Source organism: Cataglyphis hispanica, chromosome 10 (genome assembly GCF_021464435.1).
Source record: "Cataglyphis hispanica isolate Lineage 1 chromosome 10, ULB_Chis1_1.0, whole genome shotgun sequence".
NCBI lineage: Eukaryota > Metazoa > Arthropoda > Insecta > Hymenoptera > Formicidae > Cataglyphis > Cataglyphis hispanica.
This window is the reverse complement of record NC_065963.1, coordinates 3,259,180-3,285,077: the sequence shown is the minus strand read 5'-3', so window position 1 is coordinate 3,285,077 and position 25,898 is coordinate 3,259,180. Positions and strand designations below refer to the sequence as shown.

Below are 25,898 nucleotides of genomic sequence, written 5' to 3'. Positions count from 1 at the left end.
TCCGTTAACGAGCATCAGCCTGTATTAAGCCATTACACGTCGATTGTTTTCCACGGGCGCCGTTTTCCACGAGTATTTTACGCGCGCGCGTGTAAGTGCCATCGCGTCACACGTGATGCAATGAAATTGAACAATCAAACCAACCTACACAATGTCGCTTGAATCACCGCAAGAGAAAATAAATATTTTATTCTTTGACTAGAAAAAAAAAAAAAAATAGACAAATAAAAATTTTTTACAGAATATCGATATGTATAAATGGCGATCTCTGCGATTTTTACACCCGATAGTAAAAAAACGAATTCTCCACATTTCGAAAGTTGGGAGCCTGTTTAAAAGCGCAGTATCGATCCCGAAATAGGTAGCGTGTTGTGCGGTTGTTAAGGGTATTTATCACCTACGTACCCTTCAGGGTCGCCAGATTTGTGTCAAGAACTCCTCGCGCGTTCGCAGATGTCCCATATCCGAGTACGAGAGCCGTTTGTAAAATGGACAATCGATGTACTTGCAGTGGCGCCGTTTATGATGGCGTAAATGCAATATTATGCAAGTGATCGCGTATGTAGCTCGGCGTTCGAAATCCGCACCGGACATAGATGCGCCACGGACGATAATCCGGAAAATATTACGAGTGCGATCGAGAGTATGTAAATGTAATGACTTTCCGTTTCACACAAACCTGTGCAATAAAAAAAAAGAAAAAAAAACACATGCACAAAATATTTTTGGCATGTAAATTTTTTCCTTTTAAATCCTATTTTATATCGTAACGCAAAAAGCCAATTCTATTGTAGTAATAAAATTATATGTACGTATATTTGTCACGAACACATATGAATTTTATAAAACATTTATCGATAGATTGTATTTTTAGATGAAAATTACAAGTAATCTGATTGTGATTGAGCGGATAGAGAAAGAGATGATCAAAAATTTACGCACGATAATTCATAAAACGCTCAGTTTAGTCACACAATGAGCGCTAATATTAATGCATTATTTCGCGACCTCATCCAACTCTATATTGGACAGCGGATGGTAATTGATTTTCATGGTGTAGCCGATAAGCTCTTCCGCAACCACGAGAGTACATCGATTACATTAGCATCAGGGTAAAAAAGGGATCGGGTTTAATAAACCTCAGCGGATATAAACTTAAAGCGGTATTAAAAGCGACTACGGCTTATCTCAATGAACTTGCTTCATAACACTTAAGAGCGACAGCAAAGAGAGGAGCGTGTGCGCATTTTTCCCGTTATACGTCTTTTCATACTAATAGCAATATTTTATGCATAAATTATAGCAATATTATTAAGTCACAAGGTATCAGCCTCGCATTTTTATTTTTTTTTTTTATTATCCGTAAATTAACTTCTATTCAAATCTTGTACAAAAATTTCCTAAAATTTCCTGATCTTTTCCAGGTATTTTTTTTTTTTTTTTTGTTCAAAATTCCAGGTTCAATTTTCCAGAAAAATATTTTTTGTTAAAAATTCCAGGTTAAATTTTCCAGAAAAATATTTTTAAAATTGATTGATGCAACTTTATAAAATAAATTTTTTATTGTAAGCGTTTTCTAATGTTTTTATATTAATACAAAGAAAAATACAGATTCTCTTAAGTCTCAAACGCTACATTTGTAAATGTATTGAAAGAAAATTGAAAATCTTTCGTAAGATAAGCTTGCATATAAAGTTTGCATTTTTTAGCACTAAAATTACAATAAAAAGTATGTGAATATTCAATATTTTGTTAAGACATGGAATATATAAAAATAAATACGCACATAAATATATATATATTTATGATATATTTTTTAAACACATTTTTAACTTATTTGGCTTGCTGATTGTTAGCAATATAAAAGAAAACTTATGAAACGAAGGATTTTTTAAAGTTTCCCTAAATCCCAATAAAATTCCATGAGAATCCCCTGATTTTTCCAGGTACAAAAGAAATCCCTGACAATTCCAAGTTGGGACAATTCCCCGTGCTTTTTTCCAGGAAGTAGACACCCTGCTCTTACCATATCCGGATTCGGTCGATTCGCGACACGTCGCATGCCACTCACCTTCTGTTCCGATCGACAAAGTAACGACGTGAGTGCCGTCGTGGACGGTGGCGTCTACGATCGACGATGGTTAGCCCGATCGTCGCCGTTTCCCTGGAGTTCCGCCTTGAATCCGCACGCTCTCGATCGTCCCGACTGTACACGGAATCCCTGCGGGAATCACGTCTGCTCTCGGTTCCGATTTCCGATTGATTACGAGATCTGGTTACCATCCAAATAAGCAACGGCACTGCGATCATCTTCGCGTGTTTCTCCCGCTGTCGCGCGTCGGGTCTCTCATCGAGGCGAAAATAATTACGATTAAATCAGCGTCTCTCTCTCTCTCTCTCTCTCTCTCTCTCTCTCTCTCGAAAAACTATTCTCGCAGATTCACTTCTCGCGACGACGACGACGACTCGGAACGACAACCCATTCGACACAACCCAATGAATTCAAGAGAAACACATTCCACTTCTTCATCCTCTTGCGCGCGAATCTCATCTTGTGGCACGAAGCCACGATGATTTCACCCGACTGTATCATAATAGATAACAGAATCAAAAGTTATTCTCCACACACACACACACACACACACACACACACACACACAATCTATATTTCATTAAAACTTTTCGTCCATGAAATGCATCTCATAGCGGTGAGGTTTTCCGAATGTATCATGTATATCCGATCTATTTTGGATAAACTTTAAATTTCCTTCGGGATTCGAGTTCTCCTCGGCTAAGAGGAAAAAATGTTCGATATTTCGAAATTATAGAACCTGGCGATTCAATTTTCTTTCCATTTGCATTCTATCTTATCGCCCTTGCTTATGCAATGTAATTTCGTCTAAATTGTTTCGTAAAAATTGTCGTATATGTTTAAAATGATTTTAATGATAAAACTACAAAAAAATCTGCATTTGTCCTATCAAACATAATATATACCAATAATGAAAAAAATATAAAGAGAAACAAAAGCTGTCTTGTGACACTAATAGATAGTATAATTAGAATTCATTCAATTAAAACAGAGATGATCAATGTGAGCCAAGAATTTAAAATCATGGTCGAGCTTTAATTAGCCACTCGAAAAATATTTCTAAAAGTACACAATAAAGACACTAAAATAAAATAAGAAATGTAATAAAAAGCAACTCACATCAGACTCATTTTCTCTTATGTTTCGCAATCTTTTTCCTTGGCATGTGAAAATTAATATTTGTTTCTCTGTGCTAACTGAAGTTGTTTCGAACAGTATTTGTGCCAAGCTCGTGCATTTAAAATAAACTCAATTTATAAATATAGATAAAAACTGAAAACTACGTATGCGATTTCTTTCTCCCATAAAAACATAATTTTAAGCAAATAATTATAATTTTTTTCTATAAAAATTATAATTTCTGAAAATATTTAACATAAAAATTAGTACAATTATAATCTCTAAAATATTTAACATAAATTATAATCACTTTTTATTGCCTAAATATAAATCATAATCTCAAAAAATATTCATAATATTAAATAGACATAATAATATTTTCATGAAATATTAATTTGAAATGCTGTTGGAGTATTATATTCATTTTTTCCTATTATAAATCTATAAATACGATGTTTTTTCGAAATATATTAGACGACAAAGAAGATAATCTCGCACACATGTAACACGCAACAAGAAATAGGCCACGTTATGTGACAAGCTTTACACTCCGCGAGAAACTGTCATATGGGTGTTGAACAAAGCTGGTAACGCAATAATCCGACGTCATTTAAATTGATCCGCGTGCTACTTATTATGAGAGCCAGCCAATAACATATTATACAAGAACAATATTTATTGTTTGAAGTTGTCGACAGAGCTACGTGACAAGGTAGACGGAAATGCGTATCCGCGAAAGCTAACATACAAAAAAAAAAAAAAGAGAACGTTCGTCTTTGAAGAAAAGATATCGCACAAGTAATCGTCAAAGCTTCGCGTGCTCGAATGACCAAAGTAATTTGCGTGCACGGCCTTTGTGGCCGTGCAAAAATGAATAAATATTTACTATAAAAGAATAAAAGAATCTCCACTGAGAAAAAAAAAGAGATCCACGCAATTAAAAATAATTTTTTTGATACGAAGTATTCCATCAAACAAAACCAGTGAAGCAATCTATATAACACGTGGCCTGTTGTATTGGTGGACACAATAGAAATGTCGCCATGACATTTCTTTCGTGACATTTCTTTTCTGCTATTATTGTGCTAACGAAACATCTACGAATAAAAGCGTCGCCGACAAAAGGAACAATTAAATGTCCAGCTTTGAAACTGCGTCAACATAGCTTAAATTTATCTAAACTCAATATTTTCATATAATAGTTTATTAATATGTAATATATAATTAATTAAAGTTCACATTTTATAAATTCCAATTTAATTTTTTTTAAATATTATTCACCCATACAATCATGCTTTTTAAGATCGAATCATTCAAAAAATTACAATGCATGACATAAAACTTGTCTATAGGCACATTAAATAATTTCCATCATAAATTAACAATTAGATGCTCGGAAGCGGTACAAATGACGTAAATATACTGCATGAGAAACATATATATCTCCGGCGCCATAACCATGAACAAATCTCTTGTCACACATCCCGATTCTTAGCATTTAAAATAATGCGAATGTGCTCGAGTTTAATGGATCGTTAATAGATTGATTTACCGCCTGTGAGATACGCGACGACGTTACATGTTCTTTCTAATTGTAATCTACACTTCGAACGACTGGAACGTAGGATTTCTTCGATTGACAATTGAATATAAGATATATCGCGAAGAGAGATAAGTTAAAAGAGAGTTTTAGCGGTTTTTACTCTGCTCGATATTCATTATTATTTCTCATTACTTGCCCCCATTTAATCAGAATATCATTAATAAACATAAGCGTGCCATTATTTATATGTAAATTTGCAAAGATCGTTAATTATAAAGATTTATCATAATGAGATTACAAATTAAAAAATGGAATGCGTAATTTAATAAGGATGACTTTTGTAATAATGATGACTTCATTTTTATGTTAAATTCAAAGTCGATTGAAAGCAAAGTAATTAACCTCGGCTGCTAGCTCAATTCTTTGTTTAACTGCGACCGACCGTGACTCGTGTCGTAGGCCGATGACGTCATTGCCTCGAGTGTACAATGTTCGAGCGAAACTAAGCGCATTATAAAAGCAACGCTTGTTCCTCCGATAAAATTAATATCAATATTCCATAGCATATTTAATGAATATTTTATTCAGGAAATAAAATTGCAAAATATCATTTGCGCAAGAAAAATTTTTAACGATGCGATTTATCCAATTGATCTTATGTGTCTATAAAAAATTGAAAATATATTCCTCATAAAAAAGAAGAAAAAATAGAATAAAACAGTACAGACGGAGCCAAATTGAGATGATTGGAGGAAAGTCTCTTGTCATTGTGAGCAAGAGAGTGGTGATGAAACCACAATTTTTTGTTTCCGACCTATCGCTAAAATAGATTTGAAATAAATTAAATCAGGGAAATCAAATCTACCAGAAGAAAAACATTCGCGCACTTCTCTTGTTCTTTTCCTCTTTCCGAGATTACAAATCAGCCTCATATCATATGGCGATATATATCCGGCGCTATGATTTATCCACGTCACCGTTCAGTCAATGAAATAAGCACCGTGATAACAACTGAATCTTCAATGAACTTAATGACCGGTTGATAAAACGTATATATATCCGACAGAAATACCGGACTTCCTGGCATGCATTCGTACTGTCCCAACTGAATTAATGCTGAATGTCATATGTGATAAGGAAGCAACACGTGCAATGTAATAAAAAAAATATATTTCGATCATTATGATTATTGTTGGAATGATTACATCAAATTAATTTTTTAATCTGTCATTAATGAATTTTAAGAAATGAAATTTTTAGATATTTATTTCAAATAAATTAAATTTAAATTAAAAAAAAATTAAAAAATTTATTAAATAATTTTAATGAATTTAAATTTTTAATCAAAGTACGACACTCAATTTCATTATTTAATAATTTGTATACACAATGTTATATACAGAGATTTTGTTCCAAAATTGATTCCAAATTTCTAATATTCTAAATTGAGTTTTCTAATATGCAAAATTGAATATTCAAAGTCCAATTATCATTTAGATAACATCGAAGTGAATTAATGAGGTAACGCAAAGCGTGGTATTCGAATGACTCGCAACTACAAAGAGGAAAGTACAAAACTGGAAACCTCGTTATTGCTATAACTGCGCTTAAATTATTTATTACGCGGCTGCATGCACATGCACAATGTGACGCAGAAAACGAAGGAAGTCGATCTCGCGATGGAAATATTATATCCTGATAGATATGAAGCGTCCTCGTTTTTTATCGCACTGTAATTTGAAGAAAATATACATATATCACCTGTCATAGATATTTATTTAAATGCCTTTTAAATAATTTAAAAAATATTTCACGTCTTGCATTCTTGCAAATGTCAACAGGTAAAATAATGGCTTTATTCAGTGAAATAATAAACTATAAATTTTTTTTAGGTTTTTTAATCTTTTCTTTTCTCTCAAATTATTTCTGTTAAATAATATTATTATTTCATGAAATTATTTCTGTTGAATCTTTGTTTTAATTTTTGTATATTATAATAATTTTTCGATACACTTGATAAAACAATGTTTATTATTTATGTTTATTAGGTGCATAGATTACATATATTATTCATACCAAGTTTCAATCAAAGTTTCAATAAATTAATCAATATGAAATTTTTAACACCAATTAAACTAATATCCTCGCAAAATGGATAAAAGCGACAGCTCGCACGTAGCTCCAGAAGCAATCGATAATCGTCGTCCCGTGCGATAATACCAACGGGAACAGGAACTAAAGAATTGCGACGCACTGTGAGAATCGGCTTTCGTCCTGGACGAGGACACCTGAATCTCGACATGATCGAATGAGCGATCGGACAAACATCGCACACTCGGCAGAAACAGCACAGCGGACATAATTAAACCACGTAATCGCGCGCGCGATTAATTAGCACACAATCGTCGCGCGATACAGACGCGGCTGGCGCGCGACTCGAGCGATAGAGAGGAAAGGGGGAAAAAAAAGGATGAAAATAAACGGCGTTCGCATCGTGTTCGCACGTCCACGTGACTCGGCGCCGACTAAAGTTGACGGCCGCGATTTCGCGGTCACGCGACGCGGAGTTGCATCGCGGCTGCCGCGGCGTCGGCGCGCATTTCCCGCGGCATCGAGCGGATTCGTGCGCGAGAAAAATCGACGGATGAATTGACGCTTTGCTCGTTGTGTCCCCCACCCACGTCGTCGCGCGTTGGCATCGCGCGACCATGTGTCATATGAGAATGATAGCGACGCGACGCGACGATATGCGAGCGACGAGCGCTTTCATCGGTAGTTTACGCTTTTCGAATAATGACATGGCTACAGTTTTCTAACATAACCGAACTCCGACAGGCGAGTCAACATCGGCAAGGTCGATAGAATGTCTCTGACAACTACGGCGCTAATGGTCGGCTTTGATTACTTTGCCGGTGAAGGTGAAATGCAAACACTCCAAGATTCCTTCTGTTTGCTTCTCGATTGATTAATGAGAAATAAAATGATTGCGCTGGAAATTGTGATAAGGGAAACACAGTGACGTCTTTAAATTAATAATGAATAATTAATCGAGACGCTCGTTGAATATTTATTTCTCGCCACGTTATTCTCTGCGCGACTATATTGTCTCTCTCTCTCTCTCTCTCTCTCTCTTCAAACGTCAAAACACATTCGAGAACTGAACTTTATGACGACAAAGCTGTCGGAATCGAGACGAGATTGTTGATAGCGACCACCATGTAATTCAAATACGTAATTCCGTTTTGTCGCTTGACAAAAGTCTTTTTATCTAGACAGGTCATCAACCAGCACAGATGGGCGGCACCTTTTCCAACAATAACTGATTCAAAACCAAACCGTTCTATAGAAGAAAAGAAATCTATGCCACTGCCTACAACGAATAACAATGTTTTTTTGCTCAATCGCGGGGCGTTATCAAAACCATAATTCTTCTTAAGTCAAATCGAGTAAAGGACTCAATTAATTCCTTCGTGATGACACGCACAAAATCTGTCACATCAGCACGGCTTACGCATCATATTCGAACCTTCGCGAAAATCGCGCTGATATCTTCACTAAATTAAAACCATCTCCCCAGGAAATTACTTTCTTATGGCTTTTCCAAGAATCCCGAGAACGACCTCCTCTCGATTTGGAGAATTACACATTCACACAATCTGACGCGAACAAATCAATGCGAGGTGAAGAGGAAGCTCGCTCGAACGGAACTGTCGAACGCCAGATTGTTATCATCGGTGGGAGCAACGAGGATCGATTGTTATGATGTTTATGATAGCTCTTTCGAGTGTTTAAAGACTGGAAAGTTGTGTTCAACAAGGGCGTAGCATCGACGTGCGGTGCCCGCATCTGCAATTTACGATTCGTCCTTTCGGTCGCACTTCGACGGCTGACTTGTTACACGTCACTTTCACTTGAAGGTCCAGCCACGAGAAAAGATGAAATTGTGAATTACCGTGATAAATGAAATAGCTTCGTATATCATGTATATGTCAAAAGCATTATTTCTACGATCGCAGAAATAAAATGAAATAATATATATGTATATAATATACGAAATGAATAACATCGATATCACTTTTTCACCCACTCAGGAATATTTTTAAAAAGAATTTAATTAGCCTATATTTTTTTTCACTATATATTTAATATAAATATCGAAACTTTGATTAAAAACTTCAGTTATAAAGCTTTCCAATTAAATTCTAATGAGAATTAAAATTCCAATTTTACTGTGAATATATTATATAATAAAGTCTACTTGAAAATAACTTCAAGAAAGTTTGATAATACCAAGTTAAGAAGAATGATTATTATTATTTTATTACTTTAGCGCATTTTTTTAAATAAAATTCACTTGTTAGATAGTGCGTGCGTTTTCCATACATCTAAATATAATCTAATCAATGTGCAAAGAAAGAAATAGTTTCACATGTTGCATATAAATGATGTGCAGAGATGTCACGTATGCAAATCGCGTATGCAATATGTAAACACGTTCGAGCCGTTAAATAACGAAGCGGTGAAATTAATAATAATCCATAAAATGCGGCGTCCACAATAATTATCATATAGTGGACATACTTTTGTGGTTACATGCCAAATATCTCGATGAATAGATGAGATATCTAGGTGACTAGGTTTTTAGAGCAACTTTTCGGGTAACTTTAATACAGAATATCGACGTATTAAACTTATGCGATCACTATGTGTCAACTTGACACATCGGACCAAAGTCTAGTGCAATTCAAATTCTTATTTTTATCGTACATAAGCCGACAAAAAATAGCGAAAAAAAGGAACGTCTGTAAAAATATGTAAAAAAAATAACGCAAAGAAAGGAACTTTGATCTCTACAAAGTCTCTCGATTTAAAACAACGCAATATTCGCACAACCGAATAAACCCCGCCATTATTTGCTCAAATCGTCCGTAGGCATGCAAGCAAACGTTGAAATTAGCGAACGGTCGCGGATCAAACGTTCAATTTTACGTAACGACTTGTCACTGCACTTGGTAGGCTCGCTAAATTTTCCATAGAAAATTGTCCATGGAAGAGGAATGGCAGCGTAGAATAAGTGTCTAATCCGATTAGAATATCTCCGAGGGTGACAGAACAAACAGCGAGGGATCTTCGCGCCTCCGCACGTAAACACGCGTTTTATATGTCACACGTCCCTCTCGCGTATGAGTCGATTTCTGCTCGTCCCCTTTTTAGTATACTATATACGCACGATATCTCGCGCGTTGCCGTGTATGCGTCGAGACGCGCTGTGTGCGCGTCTATGTGTGTACAAATCAGATTTGATCGAACCTGACGATAGTTCGGTAAACATTCGCGCACTCACCGCCAACGCGCAGACTTTTATTGCCTTCAAAGTGGACGCGACGCGGGGGCATTGCACGATATTGGGACTGGTCGAATTTTAGCCTCGTATTTCAGCGCTCTGTATTTCTCTCGTAAATGTCCTGTCGACAAATAACTCTGCGTTTAATAAATCTGGAGTGTGTAAAAACAATCGCTTTATAATGTAAAATCATGTAAAAAGTAAGTACTTTTGTCTATTAGTTTTAGTAGCGGTAAAAAAAGTCTGAAAATAAAAAAAAATAAAATAATAAAATAATAAAATTCTTCATCAATATAAATTCTTTTTTAAAGCGAGCTTTCTCTGTCGTTCCAAAGTTTTAAAAAATGTAAAAACTTTTAAAACCTGATGCAATATCCATAGAATCAATAAACTGTATAATAGTACTGCACTAAGTGCAAGTGTTATATTCTTCTTAATATATATATATATATATATATATATATATATATATATATGTATATATAGAAAAAAAGTTATTAATTTGATTAAATCCGTTCAACTAATTACAATTTTAATTAAAATATTTAAATTTTTAAGTCAAATATGACAATATTAAATCTAACATGACGTATATTTAATTTAAATACTTAAATATTTCAATTAAAAAAATAGTAACTAATTGAACAGATTTAAGCAAAAGTCAACAGTTTCTTTTTTTTCCTCAGTATATATGTGCTCATAATATATAAAATACCAGCAGATCATAATACATCCCGGAAAAAAATGCAACTCCACAAAAAATGCGAAAGGTTATTTCGATTCGGTTATCTATAATTTTCAAGTAAAATTAAATTTTAAATGTAAAAGTAAAATGCGGGTGTATTGACTATGTATTAACTATGTTCGTATGTGAGTCGATTGACTATGTATAAGCTACATTTGTATATCTATTAACTATATGTAGGATATATATATATATATATATATATATATATATATATATATATATATATAAGATACAATTTTCGTTGCCTTGGAATTTCGAAATATTCATACTATTATGCTTTCAGATACGAATCATAAATTTTCACTTTATAATTTTGTTAAAATAAAACTTTACCAAAATCCAAATTTATAGATTTTTATACGATTTGTTTTAGAAATCTGTAAAACTCACATATATAGATATACATATATGTACGTTGCATTTGAAAAACTATAAAAGTAAAAGAATTTTTGGAATGAATCCAGAGTAATCCTTCACTGACAGAATGTAACAGCTATTGATACGCACTTAAATGTTGATATCCTTCAGAGATGCAATAATGTTTTTATGTATATATTATATATATGCATAAGATGAAAATAACGCGACTTCACAAACATCACCAAATCGCTGAATATAAACTTCTCGCGCAATACACGTAACTTACGTAAACTCGAGCTATGCTGATCTTGTTACGCGATTGAACAGTTTAATTATAGCATCTGGACTTACCTGTAACAGAAAAAAGAGCAAAATATTTATTAATATATGCTAATCTGTTTTCATATAATATATATCTTCATCTGTTCAACAATTGTGATTTTAATGTGTATATCAATATTATCTACAATTTATAAATCCTACAGATAAGTGGTCTAATATTTGTACTTTGAGAGAGCTAATGGAAAACTCTTTAAAATTTTAAGAAATAAAAAAATTATATTTTAGGGATAAAATATTTAATTATAGAAAAACTCAGACTATAACTACATGCCATTTTTAAATTTTTCCTTGTCATAAGCTTGTACACATCATACTGTTTATCAGCCACAGATCCGCATCGGCATATAGAAAACAGTCATGTCATCCAATAACGAAGTTTTGCATTCGTACGCTCATTAAATAAACTTTACGTCATCATGAATTATTATCGGATTATCATTTCGATGTAGATAGGTCAGCTTAAAGTGGAGTATCTAAACTCATTCAAAGCGGGTCAATGGCCCTTTAAATCACGCGACGTGCGTGAAAATAAACTTCACACACAAAGAAAAAACGTTTAAATAGCACTCTCTAATTAGATATTTCTTTTTATTACTTAACGTAAAACATTTTAAAAGCGTACCAAATTTTTCTATAATACGTAATTATATTAATATTAATTATATGCTTTTCTAATAATTAGTTATACTTAGAAAAAAATATGATAGCATTTTATGTATATAATTTTATTATTGTAATTTAAATTAAAAAAAAAATATATCAAAAAACAAAAACAGATTCAAAATAAGCCTCTAATTTTCACCATTTTGTTTAGTACATAGCGTCACATTCAAAAATGACAAGAGATATGGAGATTTCTCGCATAAGTCGGATTACATGTCACTTGTGCTATGTTCACAGGTCTTTGAAACCTTTGAATTCGTGTCTTCCGATCTCTCTGAATGCCTTATTCAAATATTATATAGAACACAGCTTTAGCATGCTTGACCGTAATGAAGGCAGTGAATTTGTAGTCCGTCCGAGTTCTCGGGGTTATCAAGAAATATTGGAAATTTGGAAAGAATGTATATGAAATTCCATGTACATGGAAAATCAATATGTTTGTCTCATCATCTATATCATATGTATATAAAACATTAAAACGATTACGAAATCAACGATATATATATATATATATATATATATATATATATATATATATATATACATATATGTAAGTAAAATTCCCATCACTGCTCAAACTAGAATATTGAAGTGTAACACCGTAAGGTTTGCACGCACATTTTGTTGGCCTTTAGCTGTCATGTTATTTTTAATAAATTTTATTGTGGAGATGAAAGTGTGCGAGTCTTGTTCTGCACACATTCTTTAGTTTTACTGTCTACTATTATTTCACTACGTAAAGCTTATCTGTCTATTAATTGTAAGGATTGGTCATCGATGTTTTGACAATCAATCAATATCATATTGGGGTCATTGGAGGAAAGCTTATGAAACAATTAGAATTTGCTAAGTTATGGATAGAGTTACGTGTAGAATGAATCAAGCTCTCTGGATACACGAAGCAAAGTTTCAAACTTTACAACCACAGAGCGATACAAACTAGTGACCATCGATAAAGAAGGTTGCTACAAGCCGGAAGCTGATCGATCCATTTCTACTGTCCAACCACGAATATTCTGTTCCGTCACGAGCCGTTTGGCGGCAGCTGAGTGATAGTCTCGTATCACTTGAAATTAAAAAATCTTGTTTATCGTGTATAATAAACTTTCAAATTTTGTTGTTCAGTAAATCAAAAAATCTGTCATACAATATAATTAATGTATCTTATCTATATTAGTGATTATTGCTATAATTAAGTTTTACAATAGTAGCGAGATAAAAAAAAAACTTGCCAATATTTTAGGGATCATCGAATTTTTCTACAATATATACGTAAGTATATTACAAATAGTTGAAAAATTAAATTAATATTAATATTTTAATTGAATGCTAATTATATTAAAATATTTATGCCTTGAGTAAAGGTAAAAAAATACGCAGACAATTGTAGTTCCCGTGGGATTTCCACGCGTACAAATGCAAGCCGATTATACAGAAAATCTTGATCTGCTCGTATTACTTACAACGCAATTGTAGAAAAGAAATTTTTAATCTCGGCGAGCATGGCACGAGGAAACGAAGGAGAAAAAGGAAATCGATGAGAGTCCTCGTGCGGAGAAGAAACCGCCCTTCAACTAAACAATGGACCAGCGCCAACTTCGACTGGGATATAATACTACGGGGATGAGGTTGTCCCGGGAATTCTTTGGATATCTACTCAGAGAGGAGGAAAACTAGTTCGCAAAGTAAAGCAGCAGTCTGGATTTAATCGTCAATCGTCGAATCATCGAGTACGACGATCGATTCCCTACAAATTGCTTCAATATAAGTGTATACATGAGCATCTGATAACAGAATACTTTTTATATAGGACGCCATAAAAATAGTAGTACCTTTGAATACGATTAGATTTTTCATAAGAGAATATATCAAACTTGCATCTCTTGAATAAAAGATGTTCTCGTATAATTTTTCGTTTACAAGAAACTCGATTTTAAAGATCGACAAGGATATGTAGTATATACTCTGATTACGTTACGAAGCCTTAGGCGTTCTTTCTACTGATTCGTATAATTAAGCACGTATTTAAGTTCAATTTAATGTTAGCAGCAAATTGAAATTCTACGAATAACTCGCGCAAAAAACGCTGGCGCAACTCCTCGCATAATTAATGCAATTCGTTAGGAAAACTGAGTGCGAGAATGCCTAATCGATATAGCAAACTGCAAAGTGAAATGTTGTGTCCGCAAATCATTCTGCAGATAAATGGAAATAATGTAAACTCTAAATTTAAATTTTGCTTGCTTTATATATATTATATATATATATATATGATGCTGGAAAACTAAATTTCATTTACATAAGGTGATTTAATCAATTAAATTTTTTTAACAAAAATTTAATTAAAAGCTATCTTTTTGAGAGTTTTTAAAACAAGCAAGATTTTATTTAAAATTTACTTTGAATTGTATGAATAAACTGTTATTTACTCGCATATCTTTTTCAGTCATTTATAATTAAAAAGAGAGAAGCCTCTTCAGATTTACATTTATAAAATGTTTTCATTTTAAAATCCTCGATATTATAATTCCGAAAATTATATATGTATAATTATTCTGCGCCCTAAAAATGATAATACAAAAATAATTTAATATATACATATTGCAAATTCAGTTATTATAGTTATTATAGATATAAAAAGTACATAATCTGAAAGATTTATTTATCATTCACAATTTTCCCTTTTCACTCTACTTCAGCTTCCTTCAATTCGAAATTTAATCCATCTTCAGTAAGGATATACAGAACGTCGTTCCATTTTTCTAAACGGATGCATGTTGATGACGGCGTTGCGGCGAGGGCCGTCAGCTGAAGTGCTTCTAAAGTACGAGGGAGTGAGTGCGACGGGGGATGATCGCAAGGGGACAAAAGGGGTGAACGGAGAAAGACGGAGATTCTCGCTGATACGCACCTGACCAAGCGCATTTGAGGGCATCAGTGACGTCAAAGCTTGGGGGCGGAGGTTGCCGGTTACGTCACCGGCCCAGCCAGCCAGCCTCCACCGCCACGACATCGATCAGCGACACTCGTGGGAAAAGCAGGATAGGAACGGTCGGAGGGAAGATGGAACTGCTTTCCGAAGAAGGAAATATCAGTAATAGCCGCCGCATCGCGCCGCGGTGCTATTAATTAAATTCCTGATTAGCCGATATTTCGCCCGATCGCTTTAGCGGTTCGCGATGCCGATGAGCGATCGAGCCATTCAATTCGAATCGTTATCTATCGGACTAGAATCGCGATAGGGGTGGACGTCACTTGTCAATTTATCCTACGGCGGGGAGATGATGATAATACGCTTTTTCTCGTTATATAAAATTTAAACGCTAATGAGAGAGCTATGGAAGCTGCGAAGATCGTCTGGCACTATTGATTTTTTGACAATTCAAACGTTGTCATATATATGTAATTGAATATGTATATATTCAACCTCTAGTTCGTTAAAACGCTCTGAATATTAAACGCTTATAACGCGATATCTACTGATCCTAAATTCTTATTCCAAAGAGTCGATAAATTTGGTTCATGAAAACATCTTTAATATCTCCCTCCTGAGATAGTTTCTATAGGATTTAAAAATAAGAAAAGTTCCCATTTCTCCGTTTATGTCTCACGACTCTAACAATAATAATCAATAAATGTGAAAAGATAACAAAATGCTACGTAGTAGGCGAGAAGTGAACAGTAAATATTTTCAGCTTCAAAAATCATAAAATAATAAAAATTTCTGTGGTGCCTAAATCGATTCTGAAAGAGCGATACTTATATATTTTTTACATGGCGCTAATAATTCCGCAATATTTTTGTTTTATATTTTGAATTTGCGCATCAAATTGACGCAGTCTTTATTTTATCTCTTTCTCTCATAATTGCATTGCTTGTAAATATCATAAAAAATTCACATATTAATAAAAATTACCATCTCGTCGGCACATTTATTTAATTATATGCTATTAATTCTCATAACCCTCGCTCTCTTCAGAAGTTCATATTTTGTATTCACCTTGTGCCTTACGAATTACAAGTTAGCAGAACATGCTATCGCGTCGCATAACAATTAAATTCGCATTCGAGGCGCGCGCGAGGACTTCGAAAACAACCGTTTAAGCCGTACGACTGTACGTTCGCTCGCAAACATAATCTGACTTTCAATTATATTGCAAAATCAGGACGAGACTTCCTTTCATTTTCAACTCGTATCGACGCGCCGCGCGAATACAATCTCCGTGCAAACAATGTGAAACAGTTGTAATTGGATATTTGTCTGGATCCCTTAATGAGTGCTCGTCGTTCGTCAAGGACCCAGGCAGCCGCTTCGCCTTTCGCATGCGGTTCCGCGCGATATAGTTGTCATTGTTGAATTACATTTATAATGTGATGCCGTGTGGCTTTGTCGTGGACGCCTCCTGGGCGAAATGTCATTCTCAACTGCGTATCGCGGAAACGCACAAGCGCATTATGCATTGATTGAATGCAAACGATGATATCTCTTTAAACGTGAAAACTCATTATGTGCGATTCTGCTCGCTCTCTTGTCAGCTTTAAAAATTTATCTTATTATTAATTTTACTCTACGATTTCACTCGTCTGTCTTTCGAAAGAGATAATTAAGAGGCACGTAAAATGTTTTTGTGAGTTTATTTTTAAAAAAAAATTATACATCTTTATCAAAAATATATTTCATCTCGTTAATTATTTTACTACTTTTCGATTTTTTATTATTATTAAGTCTGATTACAAAATAATATTATGAAAAATATATAATGTATATTAATATGTATTATTATATACACGTATTAATATACAGGGTGTTTCAGATCAGATTAATGAAACTTCAGGATCGTATAGAAAATTTGAATTTGGGACAAAAAAGTTCCTATAAACATAAGTCCGGAAACGCTTCGTTGAAAACTTGTAGCTAATAAACTCTCTGTAAGTAATTGGTTAGGATCAAAATTTAATTTGAATACTTTTATGTTTGCATTACAAATATAGTGTTTACACAAAAATAATTAAAAAGCGAATTTTTTTTCAAGTTTCTGCTTTTTTGAGCTTACCTTCTTTTGAACGCCTTATCAGAATTAAATGAAATTTGTGTAATTTAGTTTGTTATTCAATTATCAGATTTATTTACTTTTTTCAAATGAATAAAAGGTTTTAAAATTATTTTTAAAAATCATCAAAAAACGTGATTTTTTGAATTTTATTAGCTATAGCTTTTATCGAAACTTTTAACGAAGCGTTTCCGAATCTATGTTTGCCCTTTTTTATTCCAGATTCAATTTCCTAAAATTTCATTAACCTGACCTAAAACTTTGTATATAAAATACATTTTATCTTGTTAGTTCTTTTATTATTTTCCGTCTTTTTATTATTTATTATTTATTAAATCTGATTACAATACAATATGTTATGAATAATATATAATATATATTAATATATTTTAATATGTATTAATATATGTATTTAATATATATTACTATATATTAATACGTAAATATATATATATAAATATATTATGAATATAATTAACCATGCGAATAGTGAAAGCTATCAAAAGTAAATGTCCCCTTTAGAATCTTTGAACGAAGAAGATATTGTTTTCCGATATTATTATTCCTCTAAGTTATTTACGTGAAACATAATTCCCGTTACTATCATTGTATAATCATTGAAATTAACTTTCCTTCCACTATCACAGAAAGCTCGATGGCGCATCATCTAGCCGGCCGATTGTTCGTTTACCTCACTACTTAATCGGACTCTCAATTATCGCGCAATCAAGTCGACCTAATTCCTCGTTTGATTTCTCTCTCTCTCTCTCTCTCTCTCTCTCTTTATCCCTCCCTGACTCTCGTCTTTCTGCAGCAAAATGCCGGATGGAGGACAAAATGTAACGTGTTTGGGTCTGACGTGCGCCAACATGGTCTCGCGTGTTTGCGAAATTCTCGCGCGCGCTTGCCGTGCTCGACGGCCACGCGTTACGTGCAGCGGCGTTTAATGTTGGCGTTAACATTTCGTCGGAGCCCGGGTCGCGCCGCCGAGACCTTTAGAGAACCGAATTGACTTTCTTTCAATGCCATCCACACGGCTCGCAACGACGCGGACGCCGGCGACGCGGAAATGGAAATTGCATATACGCTGCATCGCGATGCGGCGAGCGCAAAGACGAAGCGCGAGGACTGATAGAGCGGTATTAGATTTAAAAGGAATTTTCAGTGACTGAAGGAAACGTGAAAAAAGTGTATATCCTGCGCGTCTTGTAAAGTGCACTATATAATCGCTGAATAAGTGATAAAAGTATACGGGATTGTCACGAGTTATAAAAGAACATCATTCCAATTTTTATTATATCATTCAATATCATTTCGCGACAAAGATTAATAAATTGATATATATTTCAAATTGATAAATAATTAATAAATTGGTAAATATTAATAATATTTTTTCTTGCATATTATATACAGATTATATTTTTTAACAATATAAAATAGTTTTCCGAAGAAATAAAGATATTAACTCCAAAAATTGCAAAAAAGATGCTATAAAAAATGAAAAAGCAGAGTAAGAAAAATATATAATAGTTGAACAAATAGTTTCCATTTTTATAAAAGAACACAATAAACGTCAATGGAATAATTTTCGACTTAAATCGTCTCATGATTTTTGCGTATTTCGTGCAAGCGTATTTGAACAGTGTGTCTACGAAAACAGTTCATTGTGATTAATTTAATTCTCGATTGCTTTTCTCCCGATATATGAAACAAAGGGCGAAAATTATCGAGTTGCACTTTCGTGCACGTAAAACGTTAAGCGTAGAAAGATCGCGCTGTTATAAATTCCCTCGATATATTACACTTCCTGATTGTAATGCCGGGCAAATGGTATTGACCTTTGACACGTTTTTTTTTTCTGCTGCAATGTATACGCAATGCTTAATGGATCGTCGAAAATTGTATACTAAAAATGTCTTTACTTTACCTTTATAAAGTAGTGATTCAAATAATCAGATTAGAATAGTTTATCAGTACAGCTTACTATCAGTAGTATAGCTAATATGATGATGAAGGCAAAATTATAATTTGATGCCAAGTATCATCTCACATATTCATGTAGCGATGAATAATCAAGCAATAAATTAAAATTTTATGTATAACTGAATAAAAAATATTTTTGAAAATTTTCACGAAATGTACTTTCTGCCGCTTAGACTGCCATCATCTCAGATATTTATGAATTTGCGTCGCTCAGCGACCGAGCACTTACGTCATTCGATTTATCGGGATAACCTCGATATTTTAAAACCTTTTTCTCCCCCTCCCACCGCAAACGGCCTCTTATTTTATTCGTCTTTTAATGATGATTTATTGAATCGCAAACTCGAGCAGCAATTTTTATTAGAAAAATTTCTATCAAATGACAGCTTTTTTTTTATACGAGTAAAATAAATATTACAATTACATCAAAATAAATTAATTTAATTAACTAAAATAAATTAATATTATAAATATATTCTGCACTTTCGAATAATCAATTCTCGCTAAAAATTTTAAGAAAGCCTAACATCTGAATTTGCCATAAAATTATCGAGACTTTCTCGAGGGAATTTTTCAAAATTATCACCTTCGTGTATCTTGCTTCGTTGATTTTATCGAATGGCGGACTTATAGCTTTGTTAGAAACCCAGCACTACCAACTATCACGCAACCTATACAATTTATACGCTTTTAAAATTAAATCGTAAGTATTGTAAACCTCCTTTGTGTTTCCTAAAGCGAGAAGCATGTGACGTAAATCATTCCTGCCGGCTTATTTAAAGTACATCAAAGTTCGCGTTTAGTTTCGCTGAAAATATCTGAACAACTACTCTAATCACGAATATCCGCCAAGCCATACGCTTGTTACATTAATATCTGACGTCTGGTAGCTCACTGACCTATTTGAGGGATGAACACGTGGTCCGCATGGGCAGCAACAATTGCTCAAACGCTTACGTCTACGCGTGCACCAATCTTGGCCCATCGTCGTCACCTTCAATCGTAGCTTTACATTTCCCTACGAGTCATAGTAAAGAGTTTCTCGTCCGTTTCATCTCAAATCGCAAACGTCCTACTACTTCATCTTCGAGTACTGGCGACATCGTCACACGGCTTAAGTACTGCTTTAAAGCTCACACATGGGTCCATTTATTTCGCTTCATATTAACGATTCAATCGAGTAACACGTAGCACAATTTTTTTTTACGCCGGAAAAAGAAACTCGCACACTTCTGCACGTGTTCGTGACGTGAGTCGTAAACATTTTCGCGCATTGTATTTTTATTTGGGGATAAATATCTCCGATTCTCGTTCATACAAGCCGGCAAATTTCCGTGCACGATTTTCCACCAGGCCGCATTTCTCACTCACATCCAGAAGCAGCCGAGAAACGCGCATTGATCCTCCTTTCAAAGAACACATATGGCAAGACCTTCGGAATCCAGCGTGGAAACGTTAATATCTCTCGAATATCCGATTGAAGCTCTGCAACGAAGATGCGGCATTACGTTAGCTTTCAATTTCGCGAATTCTCTCATTCCTTCGAGAAGTCCCGGTAGCATTCGCTCACTCGTCATCGTATTATCGATTACTTTTCGACGAACGTCGATGATGTTCGAGTTACGCAGCCCTCGATATTGCAAGAACCTCTCATTATCCTTTACGTCGACGAGTATTAAAAAAATTCTGTCGATTACCATTATCCATTTGTACTATCATTATTTATTAGATGTAAGATCATCCTTAAAATGAAATGGTGGAGAAACAAGCCACAATACAGGCAGGTTTAAGCGGAGAGACAATTTGCGGGGAACTTTTTATTAAACTCGACGGTATTAAAATTTTCTCTCGGGGAAGAATCTCGGGCACTCGACGTGTCCCGTCTATGACCGGGGCAATTTTATTGTGTATCCCTCGACGAGACTTAAGCGCGCCATAAAGATGTTACTTCTTGGTGCGAATAAGAAAAATATTTTTTATTTTACCTCAAAATAGAAGAGAACGATTGACGCTGTCTGTCGGCGTTGAGTTGTCAAAACTTCCGATTACGTATAAATGTAAAAAAAGAAAATATTGATGAGCTATATCCGCACTTTAGAATTTTCTTCTGTTGATTGTTGAAAGATGTTAAAAGTCGCGAGAACTACGTTTAAATGTGGACAAATCATCTGTTTCTCCCTGCATTTTATCGCGCTAAGTGGAACAAAGTGCAATTTAAAATAACGATTATTCAACCTTTTTTACTTTATATGTTGTAAATATTGAAGTACAGATGTTCTCGGATTATATTGATTTTCATCAGAAATTTAAAATTCGCATTCTGCCGATCTCGTTCAACGAATGTCAGTCTTACTTATAATGTATCGACATTTTCTTTTTTTCCTTTAAAGGAAATTGAAAATGTCACAATGGATGTATAAACATTAGTCTCATATCATTCAAATCAGCAAGTTTAAAAATCAACATTTACATGGCCGTTTATGCTTGACTTATATCACTGCGTAATTTATTCGGAAAACACATCGTTAATTATTTCCTGTTATAAATCATTAAAAATCGCAATCAATCTTCAATCATCATCACTGTTGTCGAGAGAAAGAGAGAGAGGGAGTTTTATTTCACTTTCGAAATATTTTAACTACATTCTATAAACTCACATGTTCCGTGTTTACGACGATAATTCCTCTCACCGAGGTATTTTTCTTTCAATAATCAAATTTATTATTTTCCGTCATTTAAGCATAAACTCTTTCGACGTTATTTAAAGCCGCACAGACAGAGGCATCGATATATAATCATCAACGCGTTATCGGAGCGCAAAATTCAACGTTGTCGAAAATCACAATCGATAGAAAATCCCAATTAAGGACGCATGTCAGTTCCAAACACCACCTGATTTTTCATCGAGGCTGCACTAAGAGAAGACTCGCACTGGCAGTCATCTTCGAGGATTCGTCAACCATCATCGTCCGCGTGGGTACGTTTCTCGTACGCGAAAACGTCATTACGCGACTTCGTCACGCTCATCTCCGACACGCTTCGGAACGGCGTACGAGATCTCCGGCGCTGGACCGTTCACGGCGTGCGGATCAATCGGGTGCACATGGCCGCCCGCATACGCACGATGCACTCGCTGATTCTTTCTCACGTCAGAGCACATGTGATCCATCGATGATCGATGATCGGCCAAACGAACGAAACGAAAAACGCGCGTCCGACGCGTTCGCATCCGAGGGTCGAGCGCGACAACCTTCTGGAGCTCTTTGTGCGACGGACTGCCGGAGGGCGCGCGCACAGACGGAACATCTACCGAATGATCGCACACAGCGGGATCAGCGACGACGGTCGAGGTCGGCTACGAGGATAACGCGACGAGAAAATTCATATACGCGAGCGAGCTCTCCAACGTGGCTGCAGGAGCGCGGACGTAAACCCATGGATGGGTGGAATGCGATGACAGGAAAGGAGGGAAGAGAGAGAGAGAGAGAGAGAGAGAGAGAGAGGGAGGGAGAGAGTGGTAGGAGAGAGAGAGAGAGAGAGAAGGTGAGTATTACGAGAGTACTACGGAGGATGATGGAGAACGAAAGAGCGACGGAGAGGACGTGACGCCGTTCTCTCGTGGCTCTATCGACGCGAGCGCCTCCTTCGTCGACTTCCGCGCCGAAAACGCCGACGCTCGCGGCCGTCCCGCCCCGGAGAGCTAAGGGGGTGGTAATTAGAAAGAGAGAATATGCTGCGCGAGTGGTAACTGATTACGGAATTAATTAAGAGGCTCGACGCGTTCTACGCGCATCGCGATCGCCGAAAGAATAAACGAGCAGTAGATGCGCTTGGAAATAAATCGGACAGGAGTAATTAAAAAAAAATAATAAAAAGATAAATTTTTTTTTTAAGACAAAATATTCGTACGGAATTGCGGAGGTGAATAAATAATAACGATTTGTAAAAAATAATGGACAGATAGACCGTAAATTGAGGCACGTGGAATATAAAGGAAAAACTGCATAATGTAAGCCAAAAATTCGGAAATAAACAAATCCAATCGATTCGTAAATAAATAGAAAATAAAAACGCATGGATACGCCGGGGAATACAATTGAAAATTTTCAACTGTAACGATGACAATAAACTTTCAACAACAAAACGTGAAAACGTGACCCAGATGAATGTAAGAAGAAAGGCAGACTTCTTTATCTTGTCTCTTCAATTTTCCCTCTGGCAATCTACTTTTTATTCTATTATTATTATCGAATACCGTCCGACTTTCTCATTATTTATCCTTCTTTTGTCACAGCTGATAAATAAAATAAATAAAAACACAATGGCAACAGATTAATAGATCAAAGGCAAAAAATATCATTTTTATGACAATTTAGCTATTAGCTTTTACTGAATACAATAGACTTTATGAAATTCTATGCAATTTTCAAATGCGAGTAAAACAGTTTAGTTTATTTTTTCATGAATAATCGGTGTCTGCAAATAACAAGAAATTTTGTTCTAAAAAATTAAATTGATGTATCGCAAAAATATTATCTCTACATAAATGTTAATTCGATGATGCAAATTTTTGATCCCAACTAAGGGTCAGTGCGATTCAAGTGAGAGCTATCGCTAGACTGACTCGATTATCTAAATGATTACACAATTAATCGGTGTAAAACCGTAACCGAGAAAATCGATCAGCAAACGTCGAGTCACCAAACACGAGAGAGAGAGAGAGAGAGAGAGAGAGAGAGAGAGAGAGAGAGAGAGAGGGAGAGAGAGAGGAGAGAGAGGAGAGAGAGAGAGAGAGAGAGAGAGAGAGAGGAGAGGAGAGAGAGAGGGAGACGGGAGAGAGAGAGGAGAGGAGGATGAGAGATGGAGAGGAACGGAATGGACGAGAAATCAATGGAGAACGTGTCGCGTCGTTCGAGCGAACGTGGGGTCTGAGTGAAACGCTTTACAAGGGGATACATTTGTCGCGGGGCCGCACGAATGAACGACGAGCATGCAAATGAAAGCATTCCGAGGTACAAGTTTATCGCAATATTTACATTGGAGGAGATGTAGTTTGCGCACGCGGTTGACAGTCGTGAATCTCGAACTTCGTTACTTCGCGCCGAGCCCGCATCGATTGCGACGAGAGATTATTAGTATCGCGCGGAAATGTCAAAAGATTATGACGCGTGAAATAAAATAAATACGTGTTTAAATAAAAAAATAGATTTATCGACGCCAAGGAATTTTGATATCCTCTGCATAATCCTTGAAATTATAGAATTCCGAGAGAAATAGAACGTTTGACGCAACGCGTCAAACTATCAGCTGTTCGTGCTATCCATGGACAGTCAAAACGTATAGACGCAAATAAGAAAGCTTGGGAAAGAAAAGTGATTTGTCGAGTCATAGAGAGTTGCGGTTACGTTACGAGGAGACTAAATGAGAAAAGTGGAGAAGCCATATAAAATATACGACGCGGCGCAACAAAGAGAAAAGAATTCGGAGGCACGAATTGACGAAGATGAATTTATTAGTACAGAAATATACACGGATCCGTGACCCGCCTAATATATGCATTAGAAGCATGGTAACAAATGTGCCATGGAAGTAACTGTTCACCCATGACCTACGTCTACAGTGTGTTTGCGATATTGATCATACGCACGCGACTTCAATTTAAATAACGTAACACTCAGAAGGGATAAATATACATGCTGCGACTCCTTCTATTTTTACGTCATATATAAGGCTTCAAAAGAGCCTTGCATTGAAATAATTCTCAACCTCCTGTTGAGAATTATTTTGATACATCCTTTTATCACTTTAATCACATATCAACAATATTAAATATTTGTTAAAAATAAAATATCACTATTTTTAAAAAAGTCTGTGATTTAAATAATGATAAATAATTAAATTATTTTTATTGATGAATTATTTAAAATCATAAACTGCATGATTTTAATTAATTTCGTCAACGATCGTATAAATCGTGAACGCATGCATGATTGCAAATTCGGTTAGATTTCTTTGAATAATACACATGCTTTCACGACACACCCACGGCGCAAAATCAATGACATCGAGGGCGCCGTACCGGTGGCTGTGTCCACAGTAGCAGAAAATTTAAAAGGACGCGTTTTCCTCTCGGAGAGCATCAACGAAAAACCAGGCAGAGTTCATGTATCGAACGCTTCGTCACACTTGTCGAAATAATAATAAGGTTGTCATACGACAGTAGAAAAATAAGTCAACTGTAAATATAACTGTCAAACAATATATGTCATGTATCTCGAGTTTTGCAATATAATATTTGATTAAAAATAAGTTTTTTAAATAATAGAAAAATTTGCAATATAAATATATTATCTCAAAATTGTTTAAACTTGTAATATTTTTTTCAAATATTCTATCGATAAACCCAAGAAAACCTTAAAACTAACTATACCAAACAACATATGTTGAACATATGAAGATTTCTTTCTTTTTACAAATCAAAAAAAAATAAATATTTTAATAAATATAATATGTAGCTCTCCCGCATAGAAACGAGATGTAGATTTACCGATTGCAGAACTATTGGAAAGAATAAACTAAAAAAGAGAGATAAAGAAATAGAGAGAGAGAGAAAGAGAGAGAATGAAAGAGGAAATATATCTCGAATGAAAAAT

At 35.0% G+C, this 25,898-nt stretch overlaps 1 protein-coding gene across 12 annotated transcripts in view; it reads right to left on the bottom strand.

The window, feature by feature from the left end:
• LOC126852520 (cAMP-specific 3',5'-cyclic phosphodiesterase) overlaps nucleotides 1-25,898 on the bottom strand; it is a 337,802-nt gene that overhangs the window by 77,010 nt on the left and 234,894 nt on the right. The window contains exons 1-2 of one of the 12 annotated variants that reach the window (XM_050597395.1): nucleotides 8,340-8,464; nucleotides 2,072-2,584 (exon numbers count right to left, since the gene is read on the bottom strand). The exons of the other annotated variants lie outside the window; for them this stretch is intronic. Coding sequence (XP_050453352.1) covers nucleotides 2,072-2,310 — 239 coding nt within the window. The 5' untranslated portion in view covers nucleotides 2,311-2,584; nucleotides 8,340-8,464. Of the gene's footprint in view, nucleotides 1-2,071; nucleotides 2,585-8,339; nucleotides 8,465-25,898 lie in introns of those variants that run through there. 12 annotated transcript variants of the gene reach the window in all.